The 12,907-nt window shown below is 43.7% G+C and overlaps 2 protein-coding genes across 3 annotated transcripts; one reads left to right on the plus strand and one right to left on the minus strand.

Annotated features, from left to right (window-relative positions):
* Window positions 1-349: 349 nt before the first annotated feature.
* LOC135370664 (tumor protein p63-regulated gene 1-like protein) lies at window positions 350-11,540 on the minus strand. Of its 2 annotated transcripts, none has more exons than XM_064604452.1 (6): window positions 10,237-11,540; window positions 8,472-8,578; window positions 7,738-7,829; window positions 6,575-6,751; window positions 4,762-4,825; window positions 350-4,552 (listed from the first exon to the last, which is right to left on the minus strand). In XM_064604452.1, the coding sequence occupies exons 1-6, from the start codon at window positions 10,307-10,309 to the stop codon at window positions 4,259-4,261; spliced, it is 807 nt and encodes a 268-aa protein (XP_064460522.1). In that variant the 5' UTR covers window positions 10,310-11,540; the 3' UTR covers window positions 350-4,258. The 2 variants fall into 2 exon arrangements, with proteins under 2 accessions (XP_064460522.1, XP_064460521.1); XM_064604451.1 differs by lacking the exon at window positions 10,237-11,540 and adding an exon at window positions 8,905-9,253.
* Window positions 10,487-12,004, plus strand: LOC135370663 (TNF receptor-associated factor 6-like). The gene has a single exon (XM_064604450.1). It carries the CDS (start codon window positions 10,596-10,598, stop codon window positions 11,838-11,840), a length of 1,245 nt encoding a protein of 414 aa, XP_064460520.1. The 5' UTR covers window positions 10,487-10,595; the 3' UTR covers window positions 11,841-12,004.
* Window positions 12,005-12,907: the final 903 nt, after the last annotated feature.

The raw sequence follows: 12,907 nt of genomic DNA on the forward strand, positions 1-12,907 counted from the left end.
AAACGCGTTACAACAGACCAGAAATGGAAAATTAACAATCATTGCCTATTTTTTTGCTGAATATTTTAGTTGGCTGATTTCTTTAGAGACTAATTTCGGTCACCCCAAGAGAGAAATTCGCAGGTTGGGCAAAGAGAGTCTGAAATTTTGGGCGGTCTCGTACATCAACTGTATGGGACCTGGGACCTCCGCGGGACCTCCGCGAAGGTCTGAATAAACGAGCATGTCCGAAGAATCCGGGTCCGAAAAATTGGTCGTCGACTGTAGTTGTTTCAAAACCAAAGTGGTGTGAGCTTCACTGGAACATTTCTATAAGGTGTGCAGTACTTAACACCGTCATGAAAATTCATCACGTAAAAGGCGACTGCTTTATTGTATCCCCGTAATGACAAAAGATTTATACTGACACACCGACATTACAATGTACAGAACTATTGTTGCCCTAAGCTTCAAGGTTACGTATAACAAACAGAAAGTCTTTTTCTTGGGCAAAAAATGCATGGTTACAACTTGAGAGAAAAATAGCTGTGGCTTTGAAGGATAAAAATTAGATACGTAACAGTGTGAAGCAAAACCTTTCTGAAAACATCTCGGAGGAGAAATGTTACAACCCTGCGATGTCACAATATTTCTTACTCCAGCTTACATTCCTATATACAATGGTATGACATATAGGAAAAATATGCCATACTGGAGAGATAGGGAAAGAAAGGCATCTCCCCGTGCCAAATGTCTAGCGGACACTGAGATTCTTAGACTAGTAATGTGTGGAAAAATTTCTAAGCACGATGACAGCCACGTATTGCCCATTATGCAAGTACAGCAGTGACAGCAAAACGGGGTCGGAAGGGACGCAGGGACACCGATGGTGGTACCACGTGTGATACCTGCCCCACACAGAGCAAGCATTACAATAATTTGAAGTATAAAATATTCCCAGCATAATATGATCACTTTTGGTCAATGGTTGCAGTTTATGCTACTCTTTGCAGTTGGGTAAATGCCAGACTTTTAGGAATTGCACTGAGCTGTTGCAACCTGAAGAAGCTTAAATGACCCAGCTGTGTGCATAATGCTCGTAATACAGGAGCACAAGTTGACATGCTACATCTGTAACTTCAAAGACCCCCCAGTTACCAACTATGTACAAGATTTTCAAGTCTTCATTCCACCATGCGCTACACATTTTTAACCTCCAATTTGTTGCAGATCTATTAGAAAGATTAGGTCATCGCACAAAATAGCACACTCATGCACGGTTATTTCAACCGTACAATCTTATGTACAGCACAATACCTTTATCACACACAATGTCGATTTTGAACACTGCTATGCAAACTTGAATTAAAAATTTTGAAACCACAGATAGAACTGCATCCTTGCAGGCCAGAGAAAATTGGAATAGTATTGCAAACCTAAATTACATTTAAAATCCTATCTTAGCTTTTGCAAGTCCTTTCAGCATAGATTTAAACAGCCACTAAAATCCATCGTGTAGCTGAGCTTAAGAACTGCAACTGTTTGTCACTTTGAACATCAAATACCCATTTATTGGTAAGTACGAAAAGTGAGTGGTAAAAAGAAGCACTCCTCTGAAGTGTCAAACATGAAAACATTCTTGCAAGCTTGGGTAATACATGTTGAAAATCTTGAACACTGATACTTGTGTGCAATATTACTGCAAACAGTATGCAGTGAGGTTACACATATTCATATGGTTCTTTTAAAAATTTGAAACGACGTATGGAACAAGTTGGCGAAATCACTGCCCTCATCCCATTTCGAGAGCTCTTAAGATAGAGAATACTGTTCACGAGAAAAGGACTAGATTCTAAAGTTTACTTTCATTCTTTGTTTAGAGTACAGTCAAAGTACTAGATCAATGTACTTTATATGTACACTAACATAGCGATAGGGAACATTGGCATAGCGGCATCCAGGGAACCTAAAAAGCAGAGGCCTGACAAACCATGTTTTGTCAGGTGCCACGATCAGAAAAATATTTGCTGGATATGAGTGCTATCAATAGGTAGTATGCATACAATGCACTTAAGCTCACCATCAAAATCTGAAGGTTTCAAACCTAAAAAAACGAAAGAAAGAAACATTGTTTATGCTCCTGTTGCGGCACAGCCTAGTTGTTCTTTTTCAAAACACCATTAGTGCCAACAAGCAACATGTTGTTATAGCCTCATTCTTGTCACACTGACATGCAACAGACTGTTACAGTGCCTCATTTAAGGCACTTCTGACATGAAGAGTTACACATGCACAAATATACGGAACACAATATGTAAATACGTGCAAAGAAAAAAAATTATATAATGTCGGTACATATCACAAGACAACGGAACACCCATCTGATATGCTTGCCTATCACAATCATTAGCTGGTTCTGAAATATAATCTCCGCAAGTATGATCCTGCCTGGGCAGGAGATATTGGGGAATAAGGACAAAAAGGGAAGGACAGGAGAGGAGTGAGGGAGAATAAGTGCAACACTCCTGTCACACTTAGACCCGCTTGGCGGCACACTCACTACACTGTGACAGGCCATGGTGGACCCAGGAAGGGGGGGATCGCCCCCCAAGACCGTCAGCTTACCATATTGAATTTCCCTCTCTCCCCTCCCCCACTACGCTCTTCGACAAAGAGACCGCCCCCCCCAAACTGGGGGTCCGGATCCACTGCCTGGTGACAGGTCCAACAACTAGCTTTCATATGCATATCGTAACATACCAAAAATGTTTATCTGTCAAAAAGGCATGTATGTTTCTGGTATCCAAGAGGGGGCACAACATTAACATTGAAATCTGTAAATCTGTAAACCACCAAACAGTAACAATTGGTTTACGCTTTGCTTAACAGTTACATAGTTAACAGTTACATAGTTAAAATTTGACATAGTTTTAATACTGTAATATTTAGAGGCAGACAAGACTTCAAATAAAGACTAGTACAGACCAAAATTTGCATATTTCCTATTCTAAGAACCCTGCAGTATACAAGCTCTTACAACACTGCATCCCGTTCAATGCTGCTGCATGACTAGGTTACCACATAAAATCTCCTCTTTCACAGAAGCAGCCCACTGGAGTTTTTCATTGTACTGGACTTAAAAATGACCGCCCAGATATAGATGCCACTTGTCACCTTAAAATGCTTAAAGGGGCACTAAAATGCAAAAACTGCTTGCTCTCAAATGAAAGTCGATGTTTCAATTGGTACAATTCAAACAAAATTAGTTCACACAACACTACAGTTGAGAAGAAAAACGCTACGAAAACGAATAGGGGCCCCCAGGACGCAAAGATTGGCGGCATCCAACGGCAACAACGGCTCGACATTGGCCAGTACAACAGTGAAGCACAACAACAGTGCTGGTAGGGTGCCAGTTTAAATGTGGTAGCAGTAGTGTCCAGGACATTGTTAATAAGAACAACATAGTAGATACAGTCTGTGAACTGTTCCTTCCATTGAATGGTAACCCTAACAGCAGGATGTACAGTGCTGAAAGCACCATATAATAATAAAATAACGAGATGGTTACCTAAACATAGGCACAAAGGTTGCATATCAATTATAAAACGAAGCCCTATAGGCTCCCATTCAATATGCAGAGAAAGTAAAATATGGTAATGCAACTGAATCGCGTATCGTCAATATTCCTACATCTTTGGTATCTCATATTTATAATGCCTGACTTTTTCGGGTTTTATTTTTGGCCAAATTCGGGGGGTAAATATCGGGTGAGATTTTTCATTCGAAAATTCGGGTGTATTCGGGTTAAATCCCGTTACGGCAGATTCTGTCGTCAGGAATTCGGGTGTATTCGGGTGATTTTTTTTTCTGTTTAATAAAAATTTGTCTTAACATGGAACTAATGTTTAGCAATGTCATCAAACTTTATTGTAATGCACGCTTACGAGTGTGCCATGCGACCCGGATGTTTTCGGGTAGATTCGGGTTAAACCCGAATTTTACGGATTTCGTTCGGGGGGTAAAATACCGGGCGGATACGGGTTTAACCCTAAAAAGTCAGGCCCTACTCATATATTACCCGCAATTCGAGTCGTGCCACTTTCGTGAGCTTTTGACCTGGGTTATAGAATAATTTTTTTTTTTAGTTTCGGTAGTATACAACGGCTCAGCTTCAAGAGCAAAAGGGAGTGTGTCGCGGGCTTCCTTTCGGCAGCGCAAGTTAGAAGTTACATTCTAACCTATAATCAAATATAACTAAGCGGGTTCGTCGTGGAGATCAGAAACTGACTTTTCCCCGCGCCTTGAAAAAGCCGAGGTTGTTCGCATTGTGGAATGCTGCTGCCACTCCGGCATAGCTGCGTATGAGGACGGGCTCCTGGGCCACGACGCAGTGGTGCGTACGAACAATGTCGGTGGGGGGCGCCACGGCGAGGTCCAGCTGGATCACGGCAGCGACGAGAGAGTCCGAGAAGCAGTGCACGTCGTAGTAATCGGATGGGCTTGGAGTGTCCCACAGGTGGTGCGCCGTGAAGGTGACCCACGGTATGTCACGACACCACGGGTTCCATTCCTTCGGGGGAAAGAACAAATACAATTTGCGCATGAACGAAGCAACAGTTTACGCTTTCCTTCTCAACAAGTGCGGCCTGACCGTGTGGAAGGATTGTCGAAGTATAATCACGACGAATCGTTTGCGGAAACCAGTGGGAGACCATTGCACATTATCGCACTTCCTCACCCAGTTTGTTGAAGTGCTCACGAAGTTTCACGTACACTTACTTTGACAAAAGGTATTGTGGCATTGTTGTCCCAGATACAACGAATCCCATCCTGGTTACGTGGACTGCAAAAGGAATTAAGTATAGTAGTAAAGAAAAATTGCAAAAGTAGACTTATACACATTTTACAACTCTCTCTACTCATGTGCAGGACAAGATGTGACAGAAGCATGCCACAAACAGCGTCGAGATAGAAAGCAGAAACATTGAACAGAAATGCCAAGGCTACCAGTGATGGCCAGTAGTTAACTACATGTAGTTCAACTTCCTGATTGTAGTTAAAAAGTAGTTATCAACTACTCGCAGAAATGAACTACTAGTCAAACTACTATTTTGAGTAGTTAACTACAGTAGTTAGGTTACTGCAGGCACCAACTACTTCCGATCTTGCTGCAAGCTTTACTCGTCTAGTGGAGCCTCATTTGCTGCAAAATAATTCTGCAACTTAGTTTATCGAGCAGGCACAGAAAAAATCCTGCCGCAGATAAAACAGCAAGTTTATCATTGCTTGAGATTCATATTTAGGTGTCCAAGAACACTACAAGGGATTGATGTTGATGGACAACGCTAAGTAGTTATAGATGTAGTTAAAATACACTGCAGTAGTTAAAGTAGTAGTTTTAACTACTCCCTGAAAAGTAGTTGAACTACTAGTTAAACTACTCCATCGTGAGGTAGTTAGTGAATGCCATCACTGAATGCTACGAACCATTCCAGTATGCCACAGTACATATACAGATCGTGCACACACCACAGCTTTTACCACCACAGAAAGCAGACGACAGTGTAAGAGACAGAAAGCACACCTCGTAGGAGAAAGGAGAGAACCTTCTTCACTGCACGGGGAGTTCTCGGCAGCCTGCAACACCCTACCCCTAGCCGTTACCTTGTCTCTAATGAAATCCATGGCTACACTTATTTTCCTGTGCGGCAGCATGTGTTGGGAGCAATGGATAAAGAATTGTATGAGTGAACGCTGCCGCAGCTGGAAGCCGTCAGCTTTCTGAGGAGAAGTTCTCGCAAATATGACGCATAGAATGAAGACTCTCTTTGTAAAACAAGCTTATGGACACTACCAGATGCTGAAAGCACTGCTGTGTAGATCTTCATATAACCTACAATAAGGGGGCGGGGGGGGGCAATGCCAATACAAGGGTCCTCTCCTGAACAAAGGCGTTTGCTTCTCTCCATCATATCAGTGGATTTTGCACTTTTTGACTTACTTTTACAGATATATAAATACAGACATGCAGACAATATGTTAATGCAGACAACCCTTTTAGCACTCCAAGTATCTTAAATGTAAATAAATCATCCCGTTTTTTTCTTACTTCCCGTACCTTCATAGTCTGTGTTTCATTTTTCATTTCAGCTATATATATGTATATACATACATATATATGTGTGTGCATACCAAGACCATTGTGTTTTCATATTTTACATTGTTTATTTTTTTCAGAAGTGCGGGTAGGGTGGGGGTATTATCATTAAGTGCATTAAATATCCCTAATAAATAACAAAATAATTTAATAGTTCAAATTGTTTAATAAATAGAAAATAATGCAATAAATAAAATAAATTAATATACTGAGGATGTTTTCCACAATAAAAGTCAGGTTTTATCACCAGGAGCTGTAAAACATGTTAAAATCAGGTGGTATCATGTGAAAGAGCAGATCTTTAAATTCTGAATATGAGATGCTGATTGGTAGTGCTGAGTGTGCAGTAAAATTTGGCGACTTCGGTTCTCCAGGTGGGGCAAAAAAGGGGGGGGGGGTAGAAATGTGTTTACTGTAATTACATGGGAGACTCACGGCATAATGGACTTTTCTGGATATGTGAGCGGCCCAACCTGGACTTTGTCAAAACTCTTGAGGTGCAGACGTTGATAGTCGAGCAACTTCAGTGTGATAAAGTCATACTTCAGTATGATCAGGCTGAAGTCCGTCAGAAACAAGAGGCGTTCTTTTTCTGTGTCCCAATGGTCAATTCTGAAATGTCACAGCGAATAACACTTTAAAAAAAGAGTTTGAAAGGAATGAGGGATTCGAATAAGTTAACAATTCCTTGAGACTGAGGGAAAAGACATCAAGTTTCCCAATGAGTGTAATTAATTACATTCTCAGTGATTAATTACCTCTGGGACTATTTTCGGTACTACGTAGTTGTAACTTCATTACTTTAGTCGAATACGTAATGCACCTGGAGCTACCTTATTTGCATATAATCCACAGCTTATCTGTTAAAAAAGTTCTGTGGAGGTCTACTGCGGCTTATGTAACGGTGCGGCTTATCTGAGGAAAATTTCCCCTGGAGCTTCTCGCCCGGCATAGAGCCCCTCGTATGTGACCAAGAACCCCTGACCAAACACGTGAACATCGAATGACCAAATATGTACACAGAATGCCTACAGGCCTTCCCCATCTCCTTTCGCTGAGTCACCAGGAACCTTGTAGAGTCAATGCTCTATGGTACTATATGGGACCTTGTTGCTGCTAGCATAAATTTTTATGAACCTTGCCCCAGTACGAATTTCATTCGTCCTTTCAATAAATATTTCAATACCTGTGCTGCATCACTCAGGGAAGAAGCATAAAGTTATACATCACAATTACGTATTAAAATTAATGTAACTTGCATAGCTCAATTACTTTTATGTTAATTGAATTAATTGTTATTGTAATCCACTTACAAATACAATTTTGTAATTATAAGTGAAATTTAATTACTCTTATGAGCGTGTAGTTACAACTGTAATTCAATTGCTCCTGAAAAGTAATTTTTACAGGTCTGGACACAGGACACAGCACAGACTCAGAACAAGACGCGTGCTTTGACTCGCATAAGACTCACATAGCGCTCTGTCTTGTGTCCCTCTTTTCCCATGAGTGCCAAGGAAGTATTACCTCAATTGAATCTATTCTGGTTTGTTTGCACCTTACTTTTGTGTTTAGGGCAAGGAATGCAAGAGCCTTACTGTGTTAGAAGCCATACTCCTCTGAGTTCACCGTCTAAGTGTTGCAATAGGACAGGGTTACACTGCTCTGCAGCCTTTTCAATGGCTCCATCCTGTGGAAACATTTATCATGAAATATCCATTTATCCCAGGAGTATCACACAGTCTACTTGACGGAGCTTGACGGTAGAACTAATATCCCTAATGGACCTCTGCCCAAAAAACGTCAATCATGACGTTGGTAGACAGACTGAAACCGAAACAAATCGGAAGGGGAGGGCTGGGTTCCACGAATAGGCACTTGTTCGCTGCCTACTATTGAAAGAAAAGTAGGACCGAAAGTCGCATCACTTTCAGGGACCATCATAATTCCCTCAAGACCATGGCTTTCAGGCACGACCTTGTTCGCCCCTAGCTTCGAGGGTAGTTCAGCTCTACCAAATTGGTGGCACTGTCGAACACTATGACGTCATTTGTTTACAAACAGGGAGACGTCTATTGGGATTCATGTGAACGTGACATGCTACAACTCTGACTATATATATCGGTGGTCCTAGATAATTACAGCATTGTTGAAGTTGCAACATACTTTCTCTTTTTATATCACTTGTTCGACAGCTTGGGTTTATTTGAGGTCTGTCTACCAAACACTGGTAATTTTTTAGACAAATGTATCCATAAGGTCCCAGTACATAACACTGTTATCAGCTATACCACAATGAGAAGCAGCATGCTCGGAAAAGCTTTGTTCTTACCCGAACAGCAAAATATTCTTTCGTCTCTTCGATAGACATTCCTCGTGTGCACTGCCTTGCAGTAATTCTTGCAGCAGCAGGTTGTTCATTTGCATTTGGGCTGACTTCTAGACATATTGAAGAAATGTAACGAATAAATTTTTTGTCGCAATGGAAAAATATCGAACAAAATGCATAATAAATGAGAGATATGTTATAGATAGTTCGAAGGTTCGAGGGCAGTGCTATTACTATTAACTAATTCCTTTCTGTGTCGATGTTATTATGTTTCCATTAATACTGTTGCGAGCAGAAAAATGCGAAAAGAAAACGCCTGCAGCCCATGCAATGCAAAATTGCGCTTGTGTTCCCGACTACCATTCTAACATGTTGCGCATATTCCTTGTGACGTAGCCGCCGCGCATTACGGAGTGCAGCAGACTTTGGCACCTACCTGTAGATGTGCGGTTGCTAACAAGGCACGAAGTTTCGACGTGGTTCGCGTCGACAGGGTTGGGAGAGGTGAGCTCGCTCTCCTGGTTTAAAGCTAACCTTCCACCCAAAAATGGTGCATCTTGATAGTCGTCAAGGCGGTCTACGTCGCTTGAGTCATTCGGGCTAACAGCAATGTTTTCGTTTTTTGGATATTTATTGTCACACAAGCCGGCCATGACGAGATGCGCGAAACTAGCGCTGGCACATCACTTAGCAGAAGACGCAGACAAGCAGACGCGCACAGGGTGATTCAGCAGAGCGCGGTAGTAATAAAATCCGTCAAGTTTGGATACGAATGGCAGAGCCATGTTCACTAGACGCGTCAGACGTCAGACGCGTGACCGAACAAAAAGCGTCACTGGCATTCAAAAGAGCCGGGTGACAAAACAAGAAACAGACAGAAATAATGTTCGTACATAAATACTGTGCAGCTGGGAATCGAGGTCATATTCATGTTGGAAGAAACCGCTCTTTCATTTTTTTTATTCCGTAGCGTCGTGAAGCAGCTGTTCTGTGAACTGCGTACAGAAGTCGACAGATAGACAGAGAGAGAGAGAGAGGACAGCAGCTGACATCACGGGCAACCGTGCCCACATCCGAAGTCTATTATAAAAATGTGTTCTTGAAAACCAGAATCTGGACATTACTTTTTGTTGCTCGTGGAAACATTACTTTTTCTGGCTGACTATTGCGACTATGGCACACGCCAATATGTACCAACCGGCGCCGTTCATTTTGAATTACAGTTTCCTCCGCACGAGATGCAGTAAATTGGAGACGCCGACATGTAGTTCTGGCTAAATGTGTTGTACTTGTTTTCGTACTGTTCACTCACTTTGCTAGATACGCCCTGCTATAAGGCCTGTTTCATTGATCACCATTTTGCACAACCGACCGCAACGAGTGGCTAGTGGTTAGCTGGCCATGTCGAGACTGGGGGGTACCCGGGTTCGAATCTCATTGCCGGCTGTGTTGCCATCATCTGGGGGTTTTTCCTGGGTTTTCTGCAGATATATATGTCTGCTCAGTTCCCTTAGAAGTCGGCCCAGACTCCGTCGTATGACGTTGAACCGATGTGAACCGTTAGTCGTGACTTGCCCACCTCTATGAGGCCGACAACGGCGAAAGCACGAACACGCAACGGAACACAACGGTTAATTATGATTTTGCTTGGGGAGGAGCACAGAAAGGCATCGTGGCCCTTCCACAAATGCCTCTATCTCAAATGGAAATCAAGGCAAGAGCTGTTTCCTACTGTAACTTGTAGCAATAGCAAAATCTCAATAATTACCTTTAAATTCTTGATATAACGTCCAGCAGCAAATGTTTGAACGACCCATGTTGCTGGATGATGACAACGCCATGCCTGGACGAAGCTATATCAGTCAAAAGAATTCAAGTTCCCGAAACATTTACGGCGACCGCCGTAGTCCCGAGTAATTTACGATTACGATTCCGGCCTTGTCACGCGTTACTGATCGCCTCGTAAGAAAATGACAATGTTGTCATCAAATATGTGACGGCCAAACTAGAGCCACTACTGGCACGCTTGCACTGGGCCTGCATGACCCGCGCGTAATCGCCCGTGCGTCCTCGTGCATTTCGAAGCCACCTGCATCATATGTTCTACACGGCCTGCGACCGTTGGCGATGACGACTTGCCAGCGCTATCTGACCGGCTTTCCCTTCGTTGGGGAATACACTAGCATAGAGTTCCAAGAGGAAGTTCCCATCTACCGCATCTGTTCTCTCTGCGGCGCCGTGCCCTCGGAACTGTACCTGACCAAATGCTCGCATTTCTTCTGCCCAAAGTGCTTCTCCAAACTGAAGGAGGACGACGCATTCACCTGCCCCGTGGATAACACCAAGAGCCTCCCGGATCAGCTCTACCACGACACGACATCTGCAGAGATCTTGCAGGGCTTCAAGGTGGCTTGTCCGAACAAGGGAAACGGATGCGACCACATCGGGCCTCTGAATAGTCTCAAGGAGCACGTCAGCACTTGCGGCTATCACGGCGTCCAGTGCGGCATCTGCATGAAAGAGCTCAAGCATCAGGACGTGGCGACGCATCTCAAGACCGAATGTCAGAGGAATCTTCAGCAGCAAGAGGCCGGCGAAGGGTCCGCGGTTGCCGGCTTCGCCAGGGACGACGTGGCCATGTACACCAACGCGGAGGCTTGCCAGATCAGCGAAGTCCGCGAGAAACTGGACGATGTCTGTCGCGAGGTCAAGTCTTTCAAAGAGAGCTTCGCCGAGTTTGAGGTGATCCGCAGCACCGTCAACTCTTTCCAGGAAACGGTGAAGAGCGAGATGAAGAAAATGCGCGAGGACTCTGCCATTGCCAGCAAAAGGATCGTCGGAAAAATCGAAAAGATCCAGGGCTACCTGAAAGGAAGAATCGACAGCATCGAAGATAAGTTCCGTTCCAGCAAGTTCGTCTGGCAGGTCAAGTATTTTTACAAGCTGAAGGAGCAGGCTGTGGAGGGCAAGGCGAAGTCGTTTTTCAGCGACGATTTCTACGTCGGAATTCAGGGCTACAAGATGTACCTGGGCGGTCACTTCGCGGAGAAGGACGACAAAGGCAAGACGTGTCTAAGTGTGTACGTCTACATCACCAAGGGCCCATATGATCCGACGCTCGAGTGGCCGTACAAGCGCAGGAGTACCTTCATCATCGTGGACCAGAAGAGCAATACCTACCACAAGATTGCCGAGATTATACCGGAAGAGCTGGGACCGGAGCTGGAGCACTGCTTCCAGAGGCCGAAGGAAGGTGAAAACGAAGGAATCGGGTACACGGCCATAATGAGCTTGGAAGACATCGAGAATCCAGACAACGGCTACGTCGTCAACGACTCGTTCGTCATTCACTTCATCACCTGCGAAATCTAGAATCTTTTTTGTCTGTGGCGCAGTTTTTGCTTAGCGTAAGTACGAGCTACTGAGTGATAAAAAAAAAAAACCGCGCGCGACTCTCGTAACGTCGATTGTGAAAGATTCTCAGCAAGAATCGGCAAGCATTCAGCAATAAAAAATGACGTAAATGCTGCCTGTAATTCACTGTTGTGCGTTGCATTGTGTCCGTCTAGTTTCTGGCAGCTGGCCACTGTCTCGATCGGAGGCTGTGGCAGTGGTTCCCAAAGTATGGTATGGCATGGAAGGATAGCGGATATATTTTCGTTACCGTTTCCATTTTCGTTTCCGTTATCGGTTTCCGATACCAGCCTTACAATTTCGTTTCCATTACGTTTCCGTTACTGTTTCCGGTAATGGAAATGCTGTTACAGAGCTGCAGGAGGACAGCAGTCCAGCTCTGAGCAGGCTGTTTTGCCCAAGTGCTGCTTCGGTGTCACTCGTACACACTACACCAGTAATTTTACGTCGTTGGGATGCGCACATCTTTTTTTTATTTTTTTATCAGTTTTTTTATAAATTTTTTTATTTATAAAGATTTTTTTTATAAATGTGGGAACATGTCTTCAAGCTGCACTCACTCAGCAATCTGAGTTCAGCAACGCAAGATGGATGTAATCTCCAACCAATGTTGCATTATTAGTGGACGCTCAGTAGTACATAATACTGCCATAGCCACGGTGAAACGAAAAAAAAAAAAAGTGAGAAATCAACTAAAAATCGTAGGCTGTCATGCTCATGGCTGGTTCCTCTATCATGTCCAGGGATCACTTGAGGCAAACTTCCGCCTGGAGCAGGATGACCGCGAAACGCTGGCCTCCCTGGAAGCGCTGCCTAATGATTGAGACGTCAGCGTTGGTGGTTCTGCAAACGCGCGAAACAGTGAGCTTCGCGCAGAACCACCACGCTTTCTCTTGCGTATACGCAAAGGCGATAGCGTACGACGCACTAAAACTCTCTAATAACAGAACCACGAAGATACAAGCAAATAGCCTTTACGGCATTTAACGCTGCGACAGAGCTTTTTTGTCGCTCGCGTGGCGGCG

Source organism: Ornithodoros turicata, chromosome 10 (genome assembly GCF_037126465.1).
Source record: "Ornithodoros turicata isolate Travis chromosome 10, ASM3712646v1, whole genome shotgun sequence".
Lineage (NCBI taxonomy): Eukaryota > Metazoa > Arthropoda > Arachnida > Ixodida > Argasidae > Ornithodoros > Ornithodoros turicata.

Excerpts from the sequence above, each read along its gene's own strand:
- LOC135370664 (XM_064604451.1), bottom strand. The coding sequence starts at position 9,121 with ATGGCCGGCTTGTGTGACAATAAATATCCAAAAAACGAAAACATTGCT. Across the intron at positions 7,830-8,471 it reads AAGAATATTTTGCTGTTCGG|GATGGAGCCATTGAAAAGGC; the intron begins GTAAGAACAAAG and ends ATGTTTCCACAG. Across the intron at positions 4,826-6,574 it reads CCAGAAAAGTCCATTATGCC|TCCACGTAACCAGGATGGGA; the intron begins GTGAGTCTCCCA and ends TTCCTTTTGCAG.
- LOC135370663 (XM_064604450.1), top strand. The coding sequence starts at position 10,596 with ATGACGACTTGCCAGCGCTATCTGACCGGCTTTCCCTTCGTTGGGGAA.